The sequence below is a fragment of the Hemitrygon akajei genome, chromosome 23 (assembly GCF_048418815.1).
Source record: "Hemitrygon akajei chromosome 23, sHemAka1.3, whole genome shotgun sequence".
NCBI lineage: Eukaryota > Metazoa > Chordata > Chondrichthyes > Myliobatiformes > Dasyatidae > Hemitrygon > Hemitrygon akajei.
In genome coordinates this window covers 3,492,645-3,515,644 of record NC_133146.1, presented here as the reverse complement: position 1 = coordinate 3,515,644, position 23,000 = coordinate 3,492,645, and the positions used below count along the sequence as shown (strand labels likewise).

General features: G+C 41.6%; 1 protein-coding gene across 3 annotated transcripts in view; it reads left to right on the top strand.

The window, feature by feature from the left end:
• add3a (adducin 3 (gamma) a) overlaps positions 1–23,000 on the top strand; it is a 217,506-nt gene that overhangs the window by 115,512 nt on the left and 78,994 nt on the right. For all 3 annotated transcript variants that reach the window (XM_073026856.1, XM_073026857.1, XM_073026855.1), the window contains exon 2: positions 2,225–2,446. In XM_073026856.1, the coding sequence (XP_072882957.1) occupies positions 2,252–2,446 (195 nt within the window). In that variant the 5' untranslated portion in view covers positions 2,225–2,251. The remainder of the gene's footprint in view (positions 1–2,224; positions 2,447–23,000) is intronic.

The following is a 23,000-nucleotide window of genomic DNA, read 5'->3' as shown; positions in this document are numbered from 1 at the left end:
AATGAACAACATTGTGATATAGGTGTTTGTAGTGACCAGGTGATGTAAGGCCATGTGAGGAGCCTTTGAGATCATCTGCTGTAGACCTTTTGTGGCAATAGACAAACTGCAGTGGGTCCAGGTTCTTGCTGAGACAGGAGTTGATTCTGGCCTTGACCAACCTCTCAAAGGATTTCATCACCAAAGGTGTGAGTGCTACTGGGCAATGGCCATTAAGGCAGCTCGCCCAGTTCTTCTTGGGCACTGGTATGGTTGTTGCCCTTTTGAAGCAGGTGGGAACTTCTGTAGCAATGAGAAATTGAAAATGTCCTTGAATACACCTACCAGTTGGTTGACACAAGTTTTCAGAGCCTTACCAGGTACTCCATCAGGGCCTGCAGCTACTGAGGGTTCACCCTCAGCCTGACATCGGCCTCTGAGACAGAGATCACAGGGCCACCAAGTGCAGCTGTAGTTATACTCTCCTTTTCAAACCGGGCTTAAAAGACTTTGAGCTCATCTGGTAGTGCAGCATCAATGCCATCCATGCGATTGGGTTTTGCTTTGTGGGAAGTAATGTCCTACAAACCTTGCCAGAGTTTACCTACATCCAGTGTCTTCTCCAACCTCATTCAGAATTGTTTCTTCACTTTTGAAATAACCCTCCGCAAGTCATACCTGGTTTGTACAGACCCGGGTCGACAGACATAAATACCACAGATCTAGCCCTCAGCCGATGATGAACCTCCTGGTTCATCTATGGCTTTTCTTTAGGGAATGTATAGCAAGTTTTCATAGGCATGCAGGTTTTACTGAAGCTCGTAACAGCTGCAGCATACTCATCCAGATTCGAAGATGAATCCCTGAATGCAGTCCAGTCCACGGATTCAAAGCAGTCCTATAAGCGTTCCTGTGTTTCCCTTGTCCATAGCTTCTTGGACTTCACTACCAGTGCTGAAGTCTTCAGTCTCTGCCTATACTCGGGGAGTAGAAGTACAGTCAGGTGATCAGACTTAACAAAGTGTGGGTATGGAAAAGCTTAGTAGGCGCTCTTGACGGTGGTGTAACAGTGGTCCAGTGTGTTGTTTCCTCTGGTACTACAAGTGATTTGCTGATGATAATTGTTTAGTGACTTTTTCAAGCTGGTATGTTTAAAATCCCCCAAAATGATGGTAAGGCATCAGGGTGTGCTTTTTCATACATGTTTATTACATTGCTCAGATCATCCAGAGCCTGTTTGACATTGGCCTGAGGTGGAGTGTGCACTGCTACAAAATGATCGCAGAAATCTCCCCTGCCAGGTAAAATGGACAGCACTGAATTGCTAAATATTCCAGGTCTGGTGAGCCGAATCGGGAAGTCGTTGATAGTTCGGTGCACCAAGAGGAGTTGATGATGCACTACCCCATCTCTGCTTTTGAGAGACTCGACAGTCCTATCTTAACGTTGTATAGTGAACCCATCAATCTGAATCGCTGTGTCTGGTACGGAAGTGGTAAACCAGGATTCCATGAAGCAGAATTCGCACACTGTTCTAACATCCCTTTGATACAGCACCTTAGCTCTGAGCTCATCAATTTCATTTATCAGAGACTACGATTGCTGGCAAGATGGTTGTCGAAAACCTTTTTTTTAAATGCACTTGCAGTCCTGAGCAACAGCCACGTTTCTGACAAGGTGCCCTCCTAGTAGTGAGGATCTTACAGCCACAGGCAGTGTTATTTCTATTGGTTTTATTCAATTGCCTTAAAACATTATTAACTGTACAGAAATTGGATTCTCAACTGTAGCAGGCTGAAATGGGAATATTTAATCATATCCATCTATCTGCTCTGCTACGAGTTTGCCCTTTTGAAGGCACCCCGAAAGTAGAAAAATCGTTGTTGTTTTGTGGAACCACAACTTGTACAGGGAATGTTTGAATGAAGCCACTGTATCCTTTTGTTTGACAACTTATTTTGCTAACAATGTATTTCTAGTTCTTGAATATATTCATCGTGCATTTCAGTTTAAGATATTGCCATTTGCCATTCTTTAGCATCTCATGTAAGGGTAAGTTTGTTTGAGATTAAAGTACTTTTCTAGTGGGATTTGTTCCTTTCTCTGGAGAGCATGAAGATTCACTATTAGCAAACTGATAGTTGCATGGTCTTGGGTAGGTGCTTATTTTAACATACTATAGACTGCTTTTGATCATATGATTGTAGTTCATTAGTATTTATCAATCCACTTTTTATTTTTGCAGGTTTGCAGGCAACAGACAATAGTAATCATGAGTGGTGATTCCAGCCAGGGAGTGGTTACGTCCCCTCCTCCACCCAGTGTGAACCACAAGGGGGGTAACTTTGATCGCATCAGTGAAAGTGATCCTGAATGTATTCAAGAAAGAAACATATCCCCAGATTTGAGACAGGACTTTAACCTGATGGAACAGAGAAAACGTGTTTCTCAAATACTGCAAAGTCCTGTGAGTATCATTCAAGGAAGTGCTACGGCCTATTTTGAATTGATTTTGTGTACTTAAGATCTTATAGAGAAAATTATTTTTGAAAATGCTTCCATAAAGTAAAAGCAACCTTTCATATTGAAGGATTGATTTTGCAACTGGCATTTTGTTTTACATAGAATTAATAGTGCAGAAAATAAGCATGTGAAAATAAGCAACTGTTTGTTCCATAATGAAGCTCAGTCCTGTCAGTATCAAACTTCCCTGTAGTATTCAACTGACTCGTCTCATCAATCTGCAAGGAAGTAGATTTCATATTCTATTCCATCTAAATAATTTCACCTGAAACCTTGATTGGTAACAACCTTTATGGTGCACTATTTTGAACCTTCAGTTGTCAATGTTTCTCTGTTTCTCCTGTTTAATATACAAGGGTTTTTATCATCATTTCTCAGCCTTCAAAACATTCACTCTTTTCTCATGATAAACCCTCAATCCTTCTGTTATATCTGGAAATTATTTTAGTGTCAAAACTTTGTTTTGATTTTCCTTTGTTGAAGCTGAACAAGTTAAGCTAATTGGGGTATAACCTGCATTCAGTAGATTATTATTACCAGTGCACTTGAACTTTGCCCTCCAGTAAAGAGCTCCAGTTACTGGCAGCCCAAACATTAAATATTCAGATCATAAACTTAATTCTTTCAGAATTTGCATGAATTTTCAACTTCTGTTTCATGATGCAGGCACGGATGATATGACATGTTTGACATTTTGGAAAATTGTGATTATAGATGTTTTTGCAAGTGACACAAGAATCCCCATCCTATCCCCCAGGATAGCTAGGGCCACCTGGGTTTAACGCTTGTTCAGAATTTGCTTCTAATATGGAGTAATTTGGGAAACTATACCTCAGCTCTTTTGCTTTCCTACATCATTTAAATTTAAATTTCCAAGGAGCTTATCCTCCCACAGCATACTCCTTTATATTTAAATATGAAATCTTCTAGATGTATTTAAATATATGAAATCTTCTGTTAGATTGTTAGTCTTAAGTTTTGTTTTATTTATGTACTCCAGTTTACGTAGTCCAGCAATTTTAGTAATTTAAATTAGCAAATTGCTGTGCAACAACACACACAAAATGCTGGTGGAACACAGCAGGCCAGGCAGCATCTATAGGGAGAAGCGCTGTCGACGTTTCGGGCCTGATGAAGGGTCTCGGCCCGAAACGTCGACAGCGCTTCTCCCTATAGATGCTGCCTGGCCTGCTGTGTTCCACCGGCATTTTGTGTGTTGTTGTTTGAATTTCCAGCATCTGCAGATTTCCTCGTGTTTGCTCTTTAAATTGCTGCGCAGATGGTGGGTGAGTAGTAATCACAGCGCTGGAGCCTGTGAAGGGCTGCTTCCTGCTGTCACCAGCCTGAGTGTTTACTGTTAATCTCCTTAATACCATATCTGTTACATATCTCATTAGCATATTTCTTCTGGCTGCATATATGCTCACTGCTCTTCAATATGATATGTATGCTATGGAAGCTACTTTTTTAATATCCAGGTGCACTGATGCCTCAACATACAAGGGATGCAAACTTGGAATTAAGTTTCATTGGAAAGGATGAATGACATTGAAATATTCTGATAATGAAGTCCTTTGGGGAGTCTGGTGCCATATTCACTATAGCAAATTAGAGCTTTGTAAAGCAAGGGCCATAACCCTGAGTCACAGACATTATCAGTAAATTCTTAAATTCCTACCACCCCATCAGCAGCCTCTGCATTATCCTCCACAAACAAGAGAAAATCTGCAGGTACAGGTAGTCTCCGAGTTACGAACATCTGATTTACGAACTGAGGAAGGAGAAAGCTGTCCGCCACTTTAAGTCAGATGGTGACGCCGTCCACCATTTTAAGTTGTTGCCATTGACACTGTTGAGTGTGTAACTTTGTATTTGGCTTAAATTTTTCTTAGCAAGATTCACCCTGCCCCGCCCCCCCCCCCCCCCCCCCCGTTTTCCGGTCGGCTGGTGGCGCAGTGAGATCATCGCCGGGCTCGAGAACGGAGGTTCCTGAGTTCGATCCAGTGACAGATCACTTCCGAGCGCGCTCTCCATCCATGCCGGGTTGATGTCAAGCTTGCAACTCAACCTTGTTTAAAAAAAAAACACTGCCACCTCCAGTTTAAATTGCCACGTGGAATATTGTGGAGGATCAAATACCCAAACCCAGCACAGCCTCCACTTGTCCCATTTAACCTGTCTCAGTGCGGTGGACTTTAGGACCCGGGGAATTCAGTGCGGTGGTCCTTAGGACCCAGCGGAGCTCAGGAGCCAGCAAAGCTTGGGACCCACTGCCCGCAGAGTTTCTGTTCCATTGACGGGAAGTGATCACAATTGAAAATAAAGTGAAAATAATAAAGCGTTTGGAAACAGGTGAAACATCATCGGTCATTGGAAAAGCATTAGGCTACAGTTGGTTAATGATTGGAACAATTTTAAAGGATAAAGTGAGAATAATGGAGCATGTGAAAGGCCCTGCCCTGATGAAAGCTACAATTATTACTAAACAACGCAGTGGTTTAATTATTGAAATACATACGTTTCTTAAGTGTTTTATATGCACAGAAAGGTAAAATATATACTATATACTAAGACAAATGTTTGACTAACTGACACTAAATAATACCAGATGTACTTGTTCCGACTTACCGGATGTACAAATGCGACTTAAAAGACAAACTCAGGAACGGAACTCATTCGTAACCCGGGGACTGCCTGTAACAGGGTGGGAAAAGATGTAGTCCAGGTAACTGTGAGAGTCTGTCGGTTTATAATAGATATTGATGGATAAGCTCTTTCCAGAGATAGAGACAGATCAAGAAAGGGGAGGAAGTTGTCAGAAGTGGTCCAAGTAAATTTGAGGACCGGGTGGAAGTTGGAGGCAAAGTTGATGAAGTCAACAAGCTCAGCATGGGTGCAGGAAGCAGTACCAATGCAGTCGTTGATGCAGTGTAGGAAAAATGAGGACAGTCACTAGTGTAGATTTGGAACATAGACAAAAAGGCAGGCATAGCTGGGACCCATGTGAGTGCCCATGGCTACCCCTTTTGTTTAAAGGAAGTAGGAGGAACCAAAGGAGAAATTACTGAGTGAGGATAAGTTCCACCAGATGGAGAGTGGTGGTGGAGGGGAACTGGTTGGGTCTGGTGTCCAAAAAGAAACAGAGAGCTTTGAGGCCTTCCCAGTGGAGGATCGAGGTGTATAGGGACTGGACATCCATAGTAAAAATAAGATATGGGGGCCATGGAACTTGAAATCCTTGAAAAGGCCAAGAACATGTGAGGTGCCATGGATGTAGGTAGAAAGGGACTGAACTGTGGGGGGTGGGGTTTAAACAGTTGAGGTTTACAGATATGAGTTCAGTGGGGCAGCAACAATCTAAAACGATGGGTCTACCTAGACTAGCGGGTTTGTGGATCTTGAGTAGGCTGTAGAAATAGGAGGTGCAGGGTTGAGGGTACTATGAGGTTGGTGGCAGTGGATGGGAGATCCCCAGAGCTAATAAAGTCAGTGATGGTGTGGAAGCCAATGGCCTAGTGCTCCTCAGTGGAATACAGTTCGAGGGGTAAGTAAGAAAAGATGCATTATCCTCTGCATCTTCTACCAACTCCAAAGGGATCCTGCAACTAAACATAATTTACCTCCCCCCCCCCCCCACCCCCAGTTTCAACAGGGATTGCTCCCTTTGCGATTCCCTTGCCCATTTGACCCTCCCACTAATCTCCCTCCAGGCACTTGTCCTGCAGCCTGAGTACGTCATCTGGTCATGCACCTTCATCTTTGCCTCCATAATACTTATTTTAAGATGCAACCTGTACTTACTTTAAGATGCAACACACACAAAATGCTGTCGACAGCACTTCTCCCTATAGATGCTGCCTGACCTGCTGCGTTCCACCAGCATTTTGTGTGTGTTGCTTGAATTTCCAGCATCTGCAAATTTCCTCGTGTTTTCCTTATTTTACGATGTACTTTTATCCAGAGGACACATCTTGTGATGAACAAAATTGTTGTAGAGAAATTAATCCAATTACTATTAACTTTGGAATGATGACAGATTTTTTCCTTGAATTTCTAACTATTTAAAAAATATTTTTTGATATTCCCTGATTAGGTTTCATCTGTATTAACTATTAGGGGTAGATTTAGAGTATTCTTCATGATATAAGCTTTGTCACACACAGCTTGTGTTTTGAAGATCATGGGTCATGTGAATTTTGCTGCTCCAGTGTTCACTTATGGTCTCAGCATTACTGTCATGATGATTACCACCTTAAAAGTAACTAAGTTATTTGTATGAGTCTAGTTATGGCAGATTTTGAGCACTGTCAGGGATTATTTTGGAAATCAGCACTCCTTTAAGTCATTTTATTAGCTCTACAATAAGCTCTATTGTTTAAAGTAGCACAGAACCTGCAGAGTTAACTTTGATGCTTCAGTTTGCTGCACAGATTTAAATTTATAACCAAATCCTAAGGAACTTAGTGATCCAATCGGATCTGAATACTTCAGATTCATCTAAACTGTAGCACAATGCAGGGATGTTTTGAATAAAATTGTTTTCTCCCCCCCCCCCCCCAACCTACATTTACATATTCTGTAACTATGTTTCATAGGTATCATATTTAAAGAATTGATTTCCTTATTGGTCGTTGTCTTTGCAAAGTTAGGATGTAGTGTGACATTCCCCAAGCAAAATGTGGTCTTTACAATTTTAAACCTTTTAGAGTGTTCCTCATTTAATGGTGATTGATTGCTTGCTTATCAAGGGGTACAGCACTCCCGGAACAGTTCCACATATCAACTCTAAGATGTTAGCACTTCTAGTGTGAAATAAAAGTTTAATTGTCTGGGACCATCAAGGGAAAGGAATCAGGAAAAAGATAAGTAGTTGAACTTAAATGACAAGATAAAATACTTGATGCCAAGGTACAGATAGAGTTTACTATGTCTTCTAAGACAGTATATTAAAAATAACTCTAAAGCAAATTTCCTAAAAGCTTGGATGTTATTAAATTGTGTTAACTTTAAGTGAACTGCAATGCAGAATGTCTGTCCCAACAAAAAATAATCTATAGCCGTATGTTGACAGGTACAAATTGTGTAGTTTTACATTAAACTTGGCTAGTATATGTTCAGAAGAAGTTATAAGTTGATAGCTTGAGTGAGGGATATCATGTAAATACTGCATTCAGAGCATAAGGGATGCAGTAATTCATCATGCTATATTGCTGTGGTTCTACTGCAGATGAAACATTAGATCCGGACAAGACAGTTTTAACTCAGTTAGTTTCTGCATTCAAATAATGTAGGAACTGATGCATGACCGAACTAATTCCATAAGTTCACATTTCCTTTTTGTTAACTAAATTATGTGAATTTCAGGTTTTAAATTTTTATTTGATCAAGCTTTAAAGGCCATTTTTGGAATGATAAATTTCTCACCCATCCTCAGCATGCAGTAATGTTAAGTTTACTTTTGAAAAGCTTTAGCTGGAATTTTTATATTGTGTTCCCCAGTCCTAGGTTATGAAACACCCTGGTTTCCTTGGCTGTGTAAGTCTAGGGAAGATGCACTCAAGCCCCACCAAACTCATCAGATTGAGAGTGCTCAATCCCACCCCAAACCCTGATTTGTGTGGATGCTGTGTCATTTGCTACCCTGTTACAAATTAGTGCCACGAAATAACAGACAGTACACTGCATATGATTAAAGGAATTATATTTATGAATCTTAACTTAAGGGTCAGTAAAGAATAACAAAAAGAAAAGGGCCCATTCTAATTAAACAGTCAAATGTACACAAGTTGGAGCTCATCTTGAACTTCTCTGTCACTCATGCGCTGGGCCTTCTGTCAACATGAAAACACGCACTACTTTCAGAATGTCGCTCGTAATCCATCTTGAACAAACAGGTCTGCCACTAGATCATATGCTGCAAACGGTTCTCCCAAGTGTCTTCTCTCTTCATCTCCTCTTGAACAAAAGCCCCAAGCCCAAACATAGTGTCCCTCAGCAGAGAAACCTCCCCTTAATCCAACCGTCCTAGTTAAATGGTACTCATTTCTCCTCATCTCTTAGCTTCCATAGTAACCTAAACAAGCATGAAAACAGAACAGTCTGCTCTTGCAGAACGGCCAAAATGAAATATGTACAGCATAACAGTGAAAATATGAACCAGGCCATTACAGTTACCAAATAGGAGCACTGGCTTCTCTTCAGTTATCTTATGAATTCCACAAAAATTGTAAAAATTGATCAAATGATCTCTTAAAACTTTTATTGGAGAAAATAATTGCTTTGTAATTTAGTCCACACACACAAAATGCTGGTGGAACACAGCAGGCCAGGCAGCATCTATAGGAAGAAGTACAGTTGACTCTTCATCAGCACTAACTGAAAGAAGAGATAGTAGTAAGAGATTTGAGAGGGGGAGGGGGAAATCCAAAATGATCGGAGAAGACAGGAGGGAGAGGGATGAAGCTAAGAGCTGGAAAGGTGATTGGCAAAAGCGATACAGAGCTGGAGAAGAGAAAGGATCATGGGACGGGAGGCCTGCGGAGAAAGAAAGGAGGAGGGGAGCACCAGGGCACGATGGAGAACAGGCAAGGAGTTGTTGTGAGAGGGACAGAGAGAGAAAAAAGGGAGAAGAAAGAAAAAGGAGGGGGGGAATAAATAAATAAATCAGGGATGGGGTAAGGGGAGGGGGTCATTAATGGAAGCTAGAGAAGTCAATGTTCATGCCATCAGGTTGGAGGCTACCCAGACAGAATATCAGGTATTGTTCCTCCAACCTGAGTGTGGCTTCATCTCGACAGTAGAGGAGGCCATGGATGGACATATCAGAATGGGATGTGGAATTAAAATGTGTGGCCACTGGGAGATCCTGCTTTCTGTGGCAGACAGAGTGTAGGTGTTCAGCGAAATGGTCTCCCAGTCTGCGTCGAGTCTCACCAATATATAAAAGGCTGCACCAGGAGCACCGAATGCAGTATATCACACCAGACGACTCACAGGTGAAGTGTCGCCTCACCTGGAAGGACTATCTGGGACCCTGAATGGTGGTGAGAGAGGAAGGGTAAGGGCAGGTGCCGGGAGGGAGATCGGTGGGAAGGGATTGGGGGGGAATGAATGGATAAGGGAGTCGTATAGGGAGCGATCCCTGCGGAAAGCAAAAAGAGAGGGGGAGGGAAAGATGTGCTTGGTAGTGGGATCCCGTTGGAGGTGGCGGAAGTTATGCTGAATTATACATTGGACCCGGAGGGTGGTGGGGTGGTAGGTGAGGACAAGGGGAACTCTATCCCTAGTGGGATGGTGGGAGGATGGGTGAGAGCAGATGTGTGTGAAATGAGAGAGATGCATTTGAGAACAGAGTTGATGGTGGAGGAAGGGAAGCCCCTTCCCTTCAACCGTCAACTGTCTTGATTTCACCACACTTTGTTCCAATTCCAACGTCACTCCTTCCGAACTCTCTGCTCTCCGCTCCCTCTGCACCAATCCTAACCTTACTATAAAACCCGCTGATAAGGGTGGGGGGGGCGCTGTTGTAGTCTGGCATACTGACCTCTACCTTGCTGAGGCACAGTGACAACTTGCTGATACTACCTCTTATTTACCCCTCGAGCATGACCCATTAAGGAGTTACCAGGCCATTGTCTCCCACACCATCACCAACCTTATCAGCTCTGGGGATCTCCCATCCATTGCAACCAACCTCATAGTTCCCACACCCCGCAATCCCTGTTTCTACCTCCTTCCCAAGATCCACAAACCTGCCTGTACAGGTAGACCCATTGTCTCAGTTTGCTGCTGCCCACTGAACTCATTTCTGCATACCTCAACACTGTTTTATCCCCGCTTGTTCAATCCCTTCCCACCTATGTTTGTGACACTTATCACACTCTGAATTTTTTCAATGATTTTAAGTTCCTTGGCCCCCACCACCTTATTTTCAGCCTGGATGTCCAGTCCCTATATACCTCCATCCCCCACCAGGAAGGTCTCAAAGCTCTGCTTCTTTTGATTCCAGACCTAACCATATAACATTTACAGCACGGAAACAGGCCATCTTGGCCCTTCTAGTCTGTGCCAAACGCTTACTCTCACCTAGTCCCACCAACCTGCACTCAGCCCATAACCCTCCATTCCTTTCCTGTCCATATACCTATCCAATTTTACTTTAAATAATAATATCGAACTTGCCTCTACCACTTCTACTGTAAACTCGTTCCACACAGCTACCACTCTGAGTAAAGAAATTCGCCCTCGTGGTACCCTTAAACTTTTGCCCCCTAACTCTCAAATCATGTCCTCTTGTTTGAATCTTCCCTACTCTCAATGGAAAAAGCCTATCCACGTCAATTCTATCTATCCCCCTCATAATTTTAAATACCTCTATCAAGTCCCCCCTCAACCTTCTACGCTCCAAAGAATAAAGACCTGACTTGTTCAACCTTTCCCTGTAACTTAGGTGCTGAAACCCAGGTAACATTCTAGTAAAACTTCTCTGTACTCTCTCTATTTTGTTGACATCTTTCCTATAATTCGGTGACCAGAACTGTACCCAATACTCCAAATTCGGCTTTACCAATGCCTTGTACAATTTTAACATTACATCCCAACTCCTATACTCAATGCTCTGATTTATAAAGGCCAGCATACCAAAAGCTTTCTTCACCACCCTATCCACATGAGATTCCACCTTCAGGGAACTATGCACCATTATTCCTAGATCACTCTGTTCTACTGCATTCTTCAATGCCCTGCCATTTACCATGTATGTCCTATTTTGATTAGTCCTACCAATTCCCCTGTACCACCACCCTCTTCCGTCTAGCGGAATTAGTCTTTGCTCTTAATAATTTCTCCTTTGGCTCTTCCCACTTCCTCCAAACTAAAGGTGTAGCCATGGTCACCCGTATGGGTCCCAGCTATGCCTGCCTTTTTATTGACTTTGTGGAACAGTCCATGTTCCAAGCCTGTACTGGTATTCATCCCACACTTTTCCTTTGCAACGTCGACATCTGCATTGGTGCTGCTTCCTGCACGCATGCTGAGCTCGTTGACTTCATTAACTTTGCCTCCATCTTTCACCCTGCCCTCAAATTTACCTGGTCCATTTCCAACACCTTCCTCCCCTTTCTTGATCTTTCTGTCTCTATCTCTGGAGACAGCTTATCTACTGATATAACAACACCTTGTATTCTGTCTGGTAGTCTCCAACCTGATGGCATGAATATTGATTTCTCTAACTTCAGTTAATGCCCCTCCTCCCCTTCTTACCCCCATCCCTTTTTTATTTATTGATTTATTTCTTCTCTCTTTTCACTCTCCCTGTCCCTGTCACAATCAATCACTCCTTGCCTGCTTTCCATCTTCCTCTGGTGCTCCCCTTGCCCTTTCTTTCTCCACAGGCCTTCCATCCCATGATCCTCTCCCTTCTCCAGCTCTGTATCCCTTTTGCCAATCAACTTTCCAGCTCTTAGCTTCATCCCTCCCCCTCCTGTCTTCTCCTATCATTTCAGATTTCCCCCTCCCCCTCCCACTTTCAAATCTCTTACTATCTCTTCTTTCAGTTAGTCCTGATGAAGGGTTTCGACCTGAAACACTGACTGTACTTCTTCCTATAAGATAATGCCTGGCCTGCTGCATTCCACCAGCATTTTGTGTGTTGCTTGAATTTCCAGCATCTGCAGATTTCCTCATATTTACGTTTGTAATTTAGTGTTTGCAGTTCAAATATTCTGGGAAATGCATAGTGCAGTTCATTTATTCATGTTCAAATCCTGAGATTTGAAAAAAACTGATTAAAGTGTTTTGTCAACATGGAGCTGAGAGTGAGTTAGTAAATGTGCAGGGAGCAAAGGATGTTGAGAATGGCGAGGGTAGAGCACCGTGTGACAGGTTGGCAGAGAAGAAATGCCAGTGGCATGGGGTGACGCAGACCTGAGACACAAGTCAATGTCAATTGATTCCAAACAATTGGTTTATTGATCATTGCAGAGTGACCCTTTAGTGGATCCTGTTCCCTTCCATCTCCCTTCCCCATTTTGCAACAGTGATTCCCCTCTACCTTCCCCCTTCCTACTCTCAGTCCCCATTAGAGGCCCATATTGCAGGCAGGTTTGCTAAAGCTGTTCGGGAGGGTTTAAAGTAATTTGGCAGGGGGGTGGGAATAGGAGTGATGAGGCTGAGGATGGGGTAGTTGTTTTACAAACAGAGGCAGTGTGTAGTGTGACACCTAGCAAGGAGAGCCTGATGATAGAGCAAAATTACAGTCAACAAGATGCGTTTCATTGTTAAATAGGGGCAAAATTATAAAGCATGATGAATGCAGGACTGATGGTGTTGCATATGACTGCACGAAGGGTATGGAATAAGTTAGATGAATTGGTAGCACAGTTACAGAATCACATATATGATATTGTGGGCGTCACTGAATTGTGACTAAGACAATTATAGCTGGGAGCTTAACATCCAAGGATTGCACATTGTATTGAAAGGACTGGCAGGTAGGCAAAGGGAGTGTGGTGCCTGTATTGGTAAAAAGAAATTAAATTAATGAAAGAGGTGACATTGGGTCGGAAGGTGTAGAATCATTTGATGTCGAACTAAAAAAACTGCAAGGGTAAAATTACGCCAAGGTGAATAATATACAGACTTCTGAACAGTAGCAAAGATGTGGTCTACAAATTATAATGGGAGATAGAAAAAGCATGTCAAAAGGGCTATGTTACAGTAGTCATGGGGGATTTCAGTATGCAGGTAGATTGGGAAAATCAGGTTGGTGCTAGATCCCAAGAGGGGGAGTTTGTAGAATGTCCATGAGATGACTTTTTAAGAGTAACTTGGGGTTGAGCCAACTAGGAGATTCACTATTTCCATATTGGCTGTTGTGCAAAGAACTAGAATTGATTTAGAGCTTCAGGTAAAACAATCCTAAGGGGCCAGTGATCATAATATGATAGAATTCACCCCACAATTTGAGAAGGAGAAGCTAAAGTTAGATGTATCAGTATTACAATGGAGTAAAGGGAATTAGAGGCATGAGAGAGTGGCTGACCAAAGTTGATTGGAACGGGACACCAGCAGGGGTGATGGTAGAGCAGCAACAGTTAGAGTTTCTGGGAGCATTTCAGAAAGCACCCCGAAGAAGTAACATTCCAAAGACAGGATGATGCAACCGTGGCTTAAAAGAAGTCCAAGCCAACATAAAAGCTGAAAAGAAGGCATGAAATAGAGCAAAAATTTGTGGGAAGTTAGAGGATTTGAGAGGTTTTAAAAAGCAGAAGGCAACTAACAAAGTCATAAAGAAGGAAAAGTATTAAAGAGGTTTTAAATATCTGAAGAAACTTTTTTTTAAGAGCAAAAGAGATGTGAGACCACTGGATCATAATACTGAAGAGGTAGTAATGGGGAACAAAAATGATAGACAAACTGAATAAGTATTTTGCATCAGTCTTCACTGTAGAAGACGCTAGCAATATGTCAGAAGTTCGAGTGCCAAGGGGCAGAAGTATGTGAGGTTGCCATTACTAGGAAGAGGGTAGTTGAGAAACTGAAAGGCCTAAAGGTAGATAAGTCACCTGGACCAGATGGTCTACACCCCAGCCTGCTGCAGGAGGTGACTAAGGAAAATGTGGAGATATTAGTAGTAATTTTTCAAGACTCAATAGATTATGGCATGGTTCTGAAGGACTGGACAATTGCAGGTTATACTCCACACTTGAAGAAAGAGAGGCAGTTTGTCTGCACTCAATGGTTCAGAAGATAATGGAATCTGTGGTTTTGGGGTATACTCAGAACTCACCCAATGCCAAGGCTACATTCCTCAGAAGTGAGCGCTATGTAAATCAGTGTGGAGTCATTATAACATTTCATAATGGACATGTGTGCCTGATTTAAAATGAAATCAAACCGAAGATGTATGATTATTATTTTCTGTGTACACAATTCGTGAAGTAACAAACATGCAAATAGGTCTAACCTGTGCATCAGTGGAGCAGCAACACATCGCAGCAGCAGCAGAGGGAAGCTGGTGGTGGTTACATCTTAGAGGAAGGACCAGCTGTGGATCCTCCTCTCACTTTGGCTTCTTCAAGTAGGCATCGAGATTTGACTGCCATTTAAGTTTCCCCTCATGAGGCAGTTCTCGGTAGCAGGAAATCATGTAAACAACACCTTTCTTTGGCTTGTTGCTTCACTCCCATTCAGGGTCATTATAGATAAACTGGTCCATGATTTGTGAGATCATGGTGATGATAGTGCTGAGGAATTTTATGGTGAGGTTTCTTGCTGGTGTTTCCTCTTCTCCATCCGTGTCCTCAGATTCACCCAGGATGCGTTACTTTGCCAATTCTCGAGCTCTTCGTTGTTAAGGTTCTCATCATGAGAATGCAGTAACTCTTCAACATCACCATTACCATCATTAATGTTCTCTAATTCTGCTTTATTGGCCAGTTCAATGATGTTTGGATGACTGGTTCTGCCTGAAATCCTAGGATGTTGTTGCATGCTTCTGGCCATAGCTTCTTCCACACTCCTTTCATGCAGGTCTGATATTGTCTACGGCTTTCATGACATTATAGTTTTTTCCAAAATGGCCTGATGGATGGTTTGTTTTGACCTTTCGTTTCCTTTACAAGTTGCTTGAATGTGCAACAAAGGTACGATACTACTTGATCCATTGGTTGGAGTAATAAAGTGGTGTTGGATGGAAAGTAAACCACATCTACAGAAATGCAGATCCAGAGAGTGTCAAAATTATCCATGTGGTCTGGAGTATTATCAAGCACAAACAATGGTTTAGGTTCAAGGTCATGCTCCTCACAATACCGCTTCACTGCGAGACAAAAATGTGAAACAAGCCAATTTTGGTAAACATCAATCATCACATAGGCTTTCTTGGTTGATTTCCAAATCACAGGCAGATTTGACTTTAAAATGCCTTTCATTGCTTGTGGTGTTTCAGTGTGATTGCCATCATAGGTTTTAACTTAAAGTTACCTTAAGCATTGCCTCCGAGAAAGAGAATTAACTGACCCTTTGCAACCTTGAACTTAGATGCGTGTTTCTTTTGAGGGATGAAAGTATGAGAAGGCACTCTTTTCCAAAATAGGCCTGTTTGATTCACATTGAAAACAAGCTCGGGAAGATAATTGTCCTTTTCAATTATGGCCTTCAGTGTTACAGGAAAATCCTGGGCTGCCTTATCTGCACTAACTGCTTCATCAGAGGTACGTATGCTATAGAAGTCACTGCGCTGTTTAAATCAAACCAACTTTTTCTGGCTATGAATGTTACCAACGTAACATACAACGTTGAGTCATCGTGAATTTAATCTGGCTTTTTTGACGCTGATCAAGAGAAAAATACTCTTTCATGTCAAAGCGAAAACAGATCTCTGCAAAGTGATCTAAATTAATTACAGGTTTCCCCCACTATTCAAAGGTAGAGCATTCCTATGAAATGGTTCATAAGCCAGAATGTCGTAAAGTGAAGAAGTAATTACCATTTATTTATAAGGGAAAAATTTGTGAGCGTTCGCAGACCCAAAAAATAACCTACCAAATTATGCCAAATAACACGTAAAACCTAAAATAACAGTAACATATAGTAAAAGCAGGAATGATCTGATAAATACACAGCCTATATAATGCAGGAATACTTTTCTGCAATTATTGCAGCACTGTCCACCTCAGCGAAAATCTCACGCAAGCGCTCTCAGCAGCACTCGCGGCAAAAACACACACAAACAATCAAACGCAAATACACAGCCTATATAAAGTAGAAATAATGTACGTCCAGTGTAGTTTCACTTACCAGAATCGGGAAGACAGTGAGCACACTGATGATGGTGTGTTAGGCTGGGTCGTCGGAGGTTGGGGTGGTGGGAGGTAGAGCAGACTGGGGTGTCATCTCATCATCGTCTATTTCCATCAGGGCAAGCAGGTCATCTTCTATGTCTGCCTGCCTCGATGTTGAAGGTGAATTTTCGTCATCTGCTGTGGCTGATGTGAAAGGCTTGAAAAACAACAGTATGCTTCACTGTTTAGCCTCGCGCATTTTTCTATTGTACATTTCTTTGTAAGCACTCAAACCATCCTGCAAATATGCCCTAGACCTACGTACCCTTTCAAAATTAAAGTCATCCTTTTCTGCAATCATTGCAGCGTTGTCAATCACAGTGGAAATCTCACGTAATTGCTTCACATTTAGTTCCTGGATGACTTCACTTTCGGGCCGGTTACTACTGCGTTCAGTTTCGATTGTTATCCTTTCCTTTTCATCAGCTCTTCATCTGTCAGTTCTTGGTCATGGGATGCCAAAACTTCTTCATAATCTTTGTCAGCTTCCACAAATCCTTAGCCAAACTATGTCCTTACTTCGTTCACCACAATCGAAACGTTTTGTTATATCTAGTTTTACACCAAGTGTAACACCCTTACGCACTCTTTTAGGCTTTTCCGATACCTTAGAACTCATCTTGCTAACGGATGCACAAAATAAATCGACATAAAGCACAGATGCTCACAGGCACGTGTTTAAGCTATGCCGGCTAGAATGCAGTTCTGAGGGAGAAGCTTGGCTGCTCGGCTCGTGCTGCCTTTTTTCGTAACAGTGAAAACACCTTCTGTTAGCGAACACAGGTAACTAATGTCGGTCTTTCATAACAGCGAAGTGTCGTAGAGCGAACGTTCGAAAAACGGGGGACACCTGTACAAATATAAAACACAAAATAATTGATTGCATAAGTATTCACCTCTCTTTCCCCCCCCCCCCCCCCTTTTAATATGACACACCAGTTCATCACTGGTGCAGCCAATCGGTTTTAGAAGTCACATGATTAGTTAAATGGAGATCTGTTTTTGGAGACCTGTGTGCAGTCAAGGAGTTTCAATTGATTGTAGTAAAATTGCACCTGTATCTAGAAGGTCCAACTGCTGTTGAGTTAGTTTCCTGGCAAAAAACTACACCATGAAGACAAAAGAAGATTCCAAGCAACTCTATGAAATGGTTATTTAAAAAACACAAGTTAGGAGATGGATACAAGAAAATTTCCAAGTCACTGAATATCCCTTGGAGTACAGTTAAGTCAATCATCAAGAAATGGAAAGAATATGGCTCAGCTGTAAATCTGCCTAGAGCTGGCCGTCCTCAAAAACTGAGTAAGCATGCGGAAGTGGACGAGTGAGAGAGACCTATGGCAACTCTGGAGGAGTTAGAAGTTTCTGTGGCTGAGATGGGAGAGACTACACATACAACAGCTGTTGCCCAGGTGCTTCACCAAACCCGGCTTTATAGGCGAGTGGCAAAGAGGAAGCCACTGTTGGTTTAAAAAAAAAACTCACTCACATGAACTCTCGGCTAGAGTTTACCAGAAGGCATGTGGGAGACTTTGAGGTCAGCTGGAAGAAGGTTCTATGGTCTAATGAAACCAAAATTGAGCTTTCAGGCCATCAGACTAAACACCACATATCATCAAAAACACACCATCCGTACTGTGAAGCATAGTTGTGGCTGCATCACGCTGTGAGGATGCTTCACTGCAGCAGGCCCTGGAAGGCTTGTGAAGGTAGAGGGTAAAATAAATGCAGCAAAATACAGGGAAATCCTTGGAGGAAATCCTGATGTAGTCTACAAGAGAACTGCGACTTGGGAGAAGACTTGTTTTCCAGCAAGAGAATGATCCCAAGCATAAAGATGGAGCGGCCAAGGCAGAGTCCAGACCTAAATCCAATTGAGAATTTGTGGCTGGACTTGAAAAGGGATGGTCCCTCATGATCCCATGCAATCTGACAGAGCTTGAGCAGTTTTGGAAAGAAGAATGGGGTAAGACTGCAAAGACCTATCCACACAGGTTCAAGGCTGTAATTGCTGCCAAAGGTGCATCTGCTAAATACTGACTTGAAGGGCATGAGTAATCATGCAATCAATTATTTTATGTTTTATATTTGTAATTAATTTAGGTCACTTTGTGGAGATGTGTTTTCACTTTGACACAAGTATTTTTCTGTTGATCAGTGTCAAAAAAGCCAAATTAAATCCACTGATTCAATGTTGTAAAACAATAAAAATGAAAACTTCTGGGGGGTGGGTGAATACTTTTTATAGGCACTAAATGTGCCTAAGACTTTTGTACAGTCCTGTTCTTCACCTGTGGTCTAAATGGTTCAGCTGTAGTATAATTTTGAAGTTTCCCATTAGTTTTTCTTGCATTTTTATATACATTAGAATACATCATTTATTGGCATAAGTCATGAAATTTGTTATTTTGTGGCAACAATATATTACAGGCATAACAAATTTAAGTTGCAATAAAATAGTGTGAAAGAGGAAATGCAGGGTAATGTCCATTGGTTCATGTACTGTTCAAAAATCTGATGGCAGAAGACAAGCTACTCTTAAAATGTTGAATATGTGTTTTCAGGCTCCTGTGCTTCCACCCTGATAGTAGCAATGAGAAGAGGGCATATCCCAGAACGTGAGAGTCCTTATTGATGGATGTCACTGTGATGAGATGCCTTTAGTAACAGGTTAACAGCCTGTGTAGAAACATCCAAATGTTGGTTTAGAACTTCGTTCCCTATTCCTGTATCACTTGAATCCTCTAGTACCTATCTCAATAAAGTTAGTATTCATGTGTCCAGTGTCTGAGGTAGGGAAGAAATTTCTTACCATTTCAGTCTTAATTGCTATGCCCCCTTTGAGACTGTGACCCCCTACTTCTTGACTCGTGTAGATCAGGTGGTATTGCAACAACAACCATAAACACAATATCAACAGGATCAAGGGAATTGATTGTGGACTTAAGAAAGGGGATATCTGGAGAACTCTGTTCTTATTGAGGGGTCAGCAGTGGAAAGGATGAGCAGTTTCAGGTTCCTGATCTCAGAGGATCTATGCACTTTGATGGAATCACAAAGAAGACACCAGCGGCTCTACATCATTAGGAGTGTTAGAGATTTGGTACGTCATGAATGACACTTATAAATTTTTATAGATGTATGGCAAAGAGCATTCTGATTAGAACCACCAATGCACAGGAATGCAAGAGGCTGCATAGGGTAGTAGACTTTGTCAGCTTCATCACAATCACAACAGTCCCCACAATAGAGAACATCTTCAAGAAGCATAAACATGAGAACGGCTGCAGATGCTGGAAATCCAAAGCAACACATAAAAATGCCGGAGGAACTCAGCAGGTTAAGCAACAGTTTGAGCCAAGACCCTTCTTCAGGACTGGCAGAAATTAGAGGATAATGTATTGGATGCGGAGGCTGATGAGGTGGTAGATAAGGACAAGGGGTACTCTATTACTGTTTAGCTGGCAGAAAGATGGGTTGACCATGAATGTGCAAGAAATTAAGGAGATGTGGGTGAGGGCAGCATCAATTGTGGAGGGATGGAAAGCAGCTTCCAGATGCGGGGAGGGTGGTGAAGAAACTGAGAAAAGGGAATAGCATTTTACAGAAAATGGGATGGGAAGAGATATCGTCAAGATAACAGTGGGAATCAGTAGATTTATGAAAGATGTTGGTTGACAGTTTCCAGAGATGGAGATCTTCAGGAAACAGTGCTTCAAGAAGGCCACATCCATCATGAAAGACCCTTACCTTCTTGACATCCCTCTTCCTTCCTACCATCTGGGGGGGGGGGGGGGGAGGTGGGAATGGAGGGAGCACAGGTGCATGAAGATGCACACTCATTTTAGGGAAAGCTTCTTTCCCCCCTCCAGATTATTTTTTAATTTATAGATTTTTGAATGGTTGCACTGTAGCTACAAAACAGAAATTTTTTATATCTGTGATAATAAATACGATTCTTGTACTAGGGCAATGTTGAAACTCAAGCAACTTCAATGACCTGTTGGTTATGTGAAGTTCATCTTTCACTATATCATCTAGTACTTGAAACAAATTGTCTGGCTTCTATTTGCCAAGGACAGGTAAACGGAGTTGTGCTGAATATACACAGCGGCCAATTTATTAGGTACACTTGTTCACCTTGTTAATGCAAATATACAATCAGCCAGTCATTTGGCAACAACTCAACGAATAAAAGCATGTAGACATGGCCAAGTTGTTCAGTTGTTGTTTAGACCAAACATCAAAATAGGGAAGAAAGTGATATAAGTGGCTTTGACTGTGGAATGATTGTTGCCAGACAGTGTGATTTGAGTCTCTCAGAAACAGCTGATCTCCTGGGATTTTCAGTTATAGCAGTCTCTGAGAGTGACATTGACATGGGTGAAAACAAACTTATTAACGAGAGAGGTCAGAGGAGAATGATCAGACTGGTTCAAGCTTAACAGGAAGGCAACAGTAACTCAAATAATCACATGTTAAAACAGTGGTGTGCAGAAGAGGTTTTCTGAATGCACAACATGTCAAACCTTGAAGTTGCTCTACAGCAATAGAATACCACAGAGGCCACATTTTTAGGGACAGGAGGTCATTAATGAAGTGCCCACTGATTGTATGTTCTGGAAGAAAGAAAACATGAGTTAAATCCATGTGACTCAAACATTGCCTATGGGGAGTGGAGGACTGGTATACTAGTCTTTAAGAAAATTTAGAGCTAACTCCAGGATAGGGAGAGGAGCAGCCAAACAAAATCTAGAAATATCCAACAGGTGGTGAAAGGATAGGGTCTGGACTCTTTGGCCATTCCTGTGAATGTGCTGGGGACCAGCAGCAGCTACATCATGTTTGACAAAGTGTAGCTGCAGCCTCTTGAAGCCGAGGGGATTCATTGAGCTGAGAATGCCAGTGCCGGGACTAGTTGGTGCCAGATTCTCAACAGAGGTCCAAGTACTTAGTTCCTTGAAATGTTTGACAAATATAAAAGCATAAATGTGAATCAGTGAATTGCAAACAGTGTAGCCTGATATCTAATTTCATGTAAAACTGGTAGATATCAAAATTCTTTGCTTTCTATCTTGCTTGTGTTGCTTACCTTCTCTGCTCTCCACCTTCTCACTTGTAATTGGGAAGGAGGTTACTTTGCAGCATCTAAGTACGACCAACTAATTTGGAACTGAAAGTAAAATTACAAACACGAGAAAATCTGGAGATGCTATGTATTCCAAAGCAACACACAAAATGCTGGAGGAACTCGGCAGGCCTGGCAGCATCTGTGGAAAAACATAAACAATGTTTTGGGCTGTGAAACCTTTGTTAGGGCTGGGAAAAAACTTGTCATCTTTCTTTTCCCAGTCCTGATGAAGAGTCTCTGCCTGAAACATCAGCTGTTTACTCTTTTCCTTTTAAAGTAAAATGTTCTAGCCAAAGATTTCCCCTGGTGAATGGTTGAGAATTGCAGTCTGCCCTGTTTCTTCGTGGCTTTGTACAAGTATTATGTTCTCTAGAAGAGCTTGGCTTTTAATTCAATTGTAGTTATAAATAAAAGAAAACAAACGTTAATTGTTACCATGCTGTTTGCTGTCATTTCCACATTTCTTCAGATTGAATCTGGTTATTTTGAAGTACTTTCCAAGCCAGTGATTCAAGTTTAAATTGACGCACTAAGTTTTATCCAAATCAAAGCGTTCAGTTCTTTAAACAAAATCTTTTGAAGTAATGTTATAGGCAAATCCATACAGGAATGTTGAATGGATGTATAGTTGTTCATCCCACACCTTAAGATCTGAATATACAGCACTTTGACTATCATAAATCAAAACATTGCACAACATTGAATTCTTTGTTCAATAAAGCTGCCTTAGAACAATGTAGTTATTGAAGAGACATTTGATTTCAGTTTTATTTTTGAATGTTAATGGTAAACTGTATTTTCACACATCCTGTTTACAGTTTGAGTGCCATTGGGGGTGGTCTAACCACGTGTAAGCTGAAAATAAGACTCAGTTTTGTGCCCTTTATAATTTTAAAGATCTGCTCTTGTCCAAAAACAGCTTAGTCACATGTTTAGTTCTAAATGTTCAGAAATTTTACTATGGGGTAGCAACACATAGGAAATCTTGGAGGAACTCAGCAAGCCAGACAGCATCTATGGTAAAGAGTAAATTGTTGACATTTCGGGCTGTTACCCTTCATCAGTTACATGGGTGCTGCTTTGGATTTTCAACATCTGCAGATTTTTTTCTTGTTTGTAGCTGAGGTAGGAGCAGGTAATAGTAATAAGTACTTTATTGATCCCAAATGGGAAATTATTTCATTACAGCAGCAACATTTAAAAACACGCAGCAATAATAAATATAATATTAACTAATAAAGTACAGATTAATATACGCAATAATAATTTACCAATGTACAATGTGAACATTGCTCAACTGGTAATACAGACAAAGCAATGTGAAAAAAGTAGCAGGCTGTAGGACAAGCTCATTAGATCAACTATGGTAATGGGGAAAATGGGTCAGCAGTGTACCTGTGGAACATCAATTCTCCATCCTACCCCCTTGTGAGTTTGTTTGTTATTGGTGCCTATTAAATTAACTCCCCCCCCCCCACCCAAGATTGAGCTTCAGACCATAATGCATGCTATCACTACCAAAT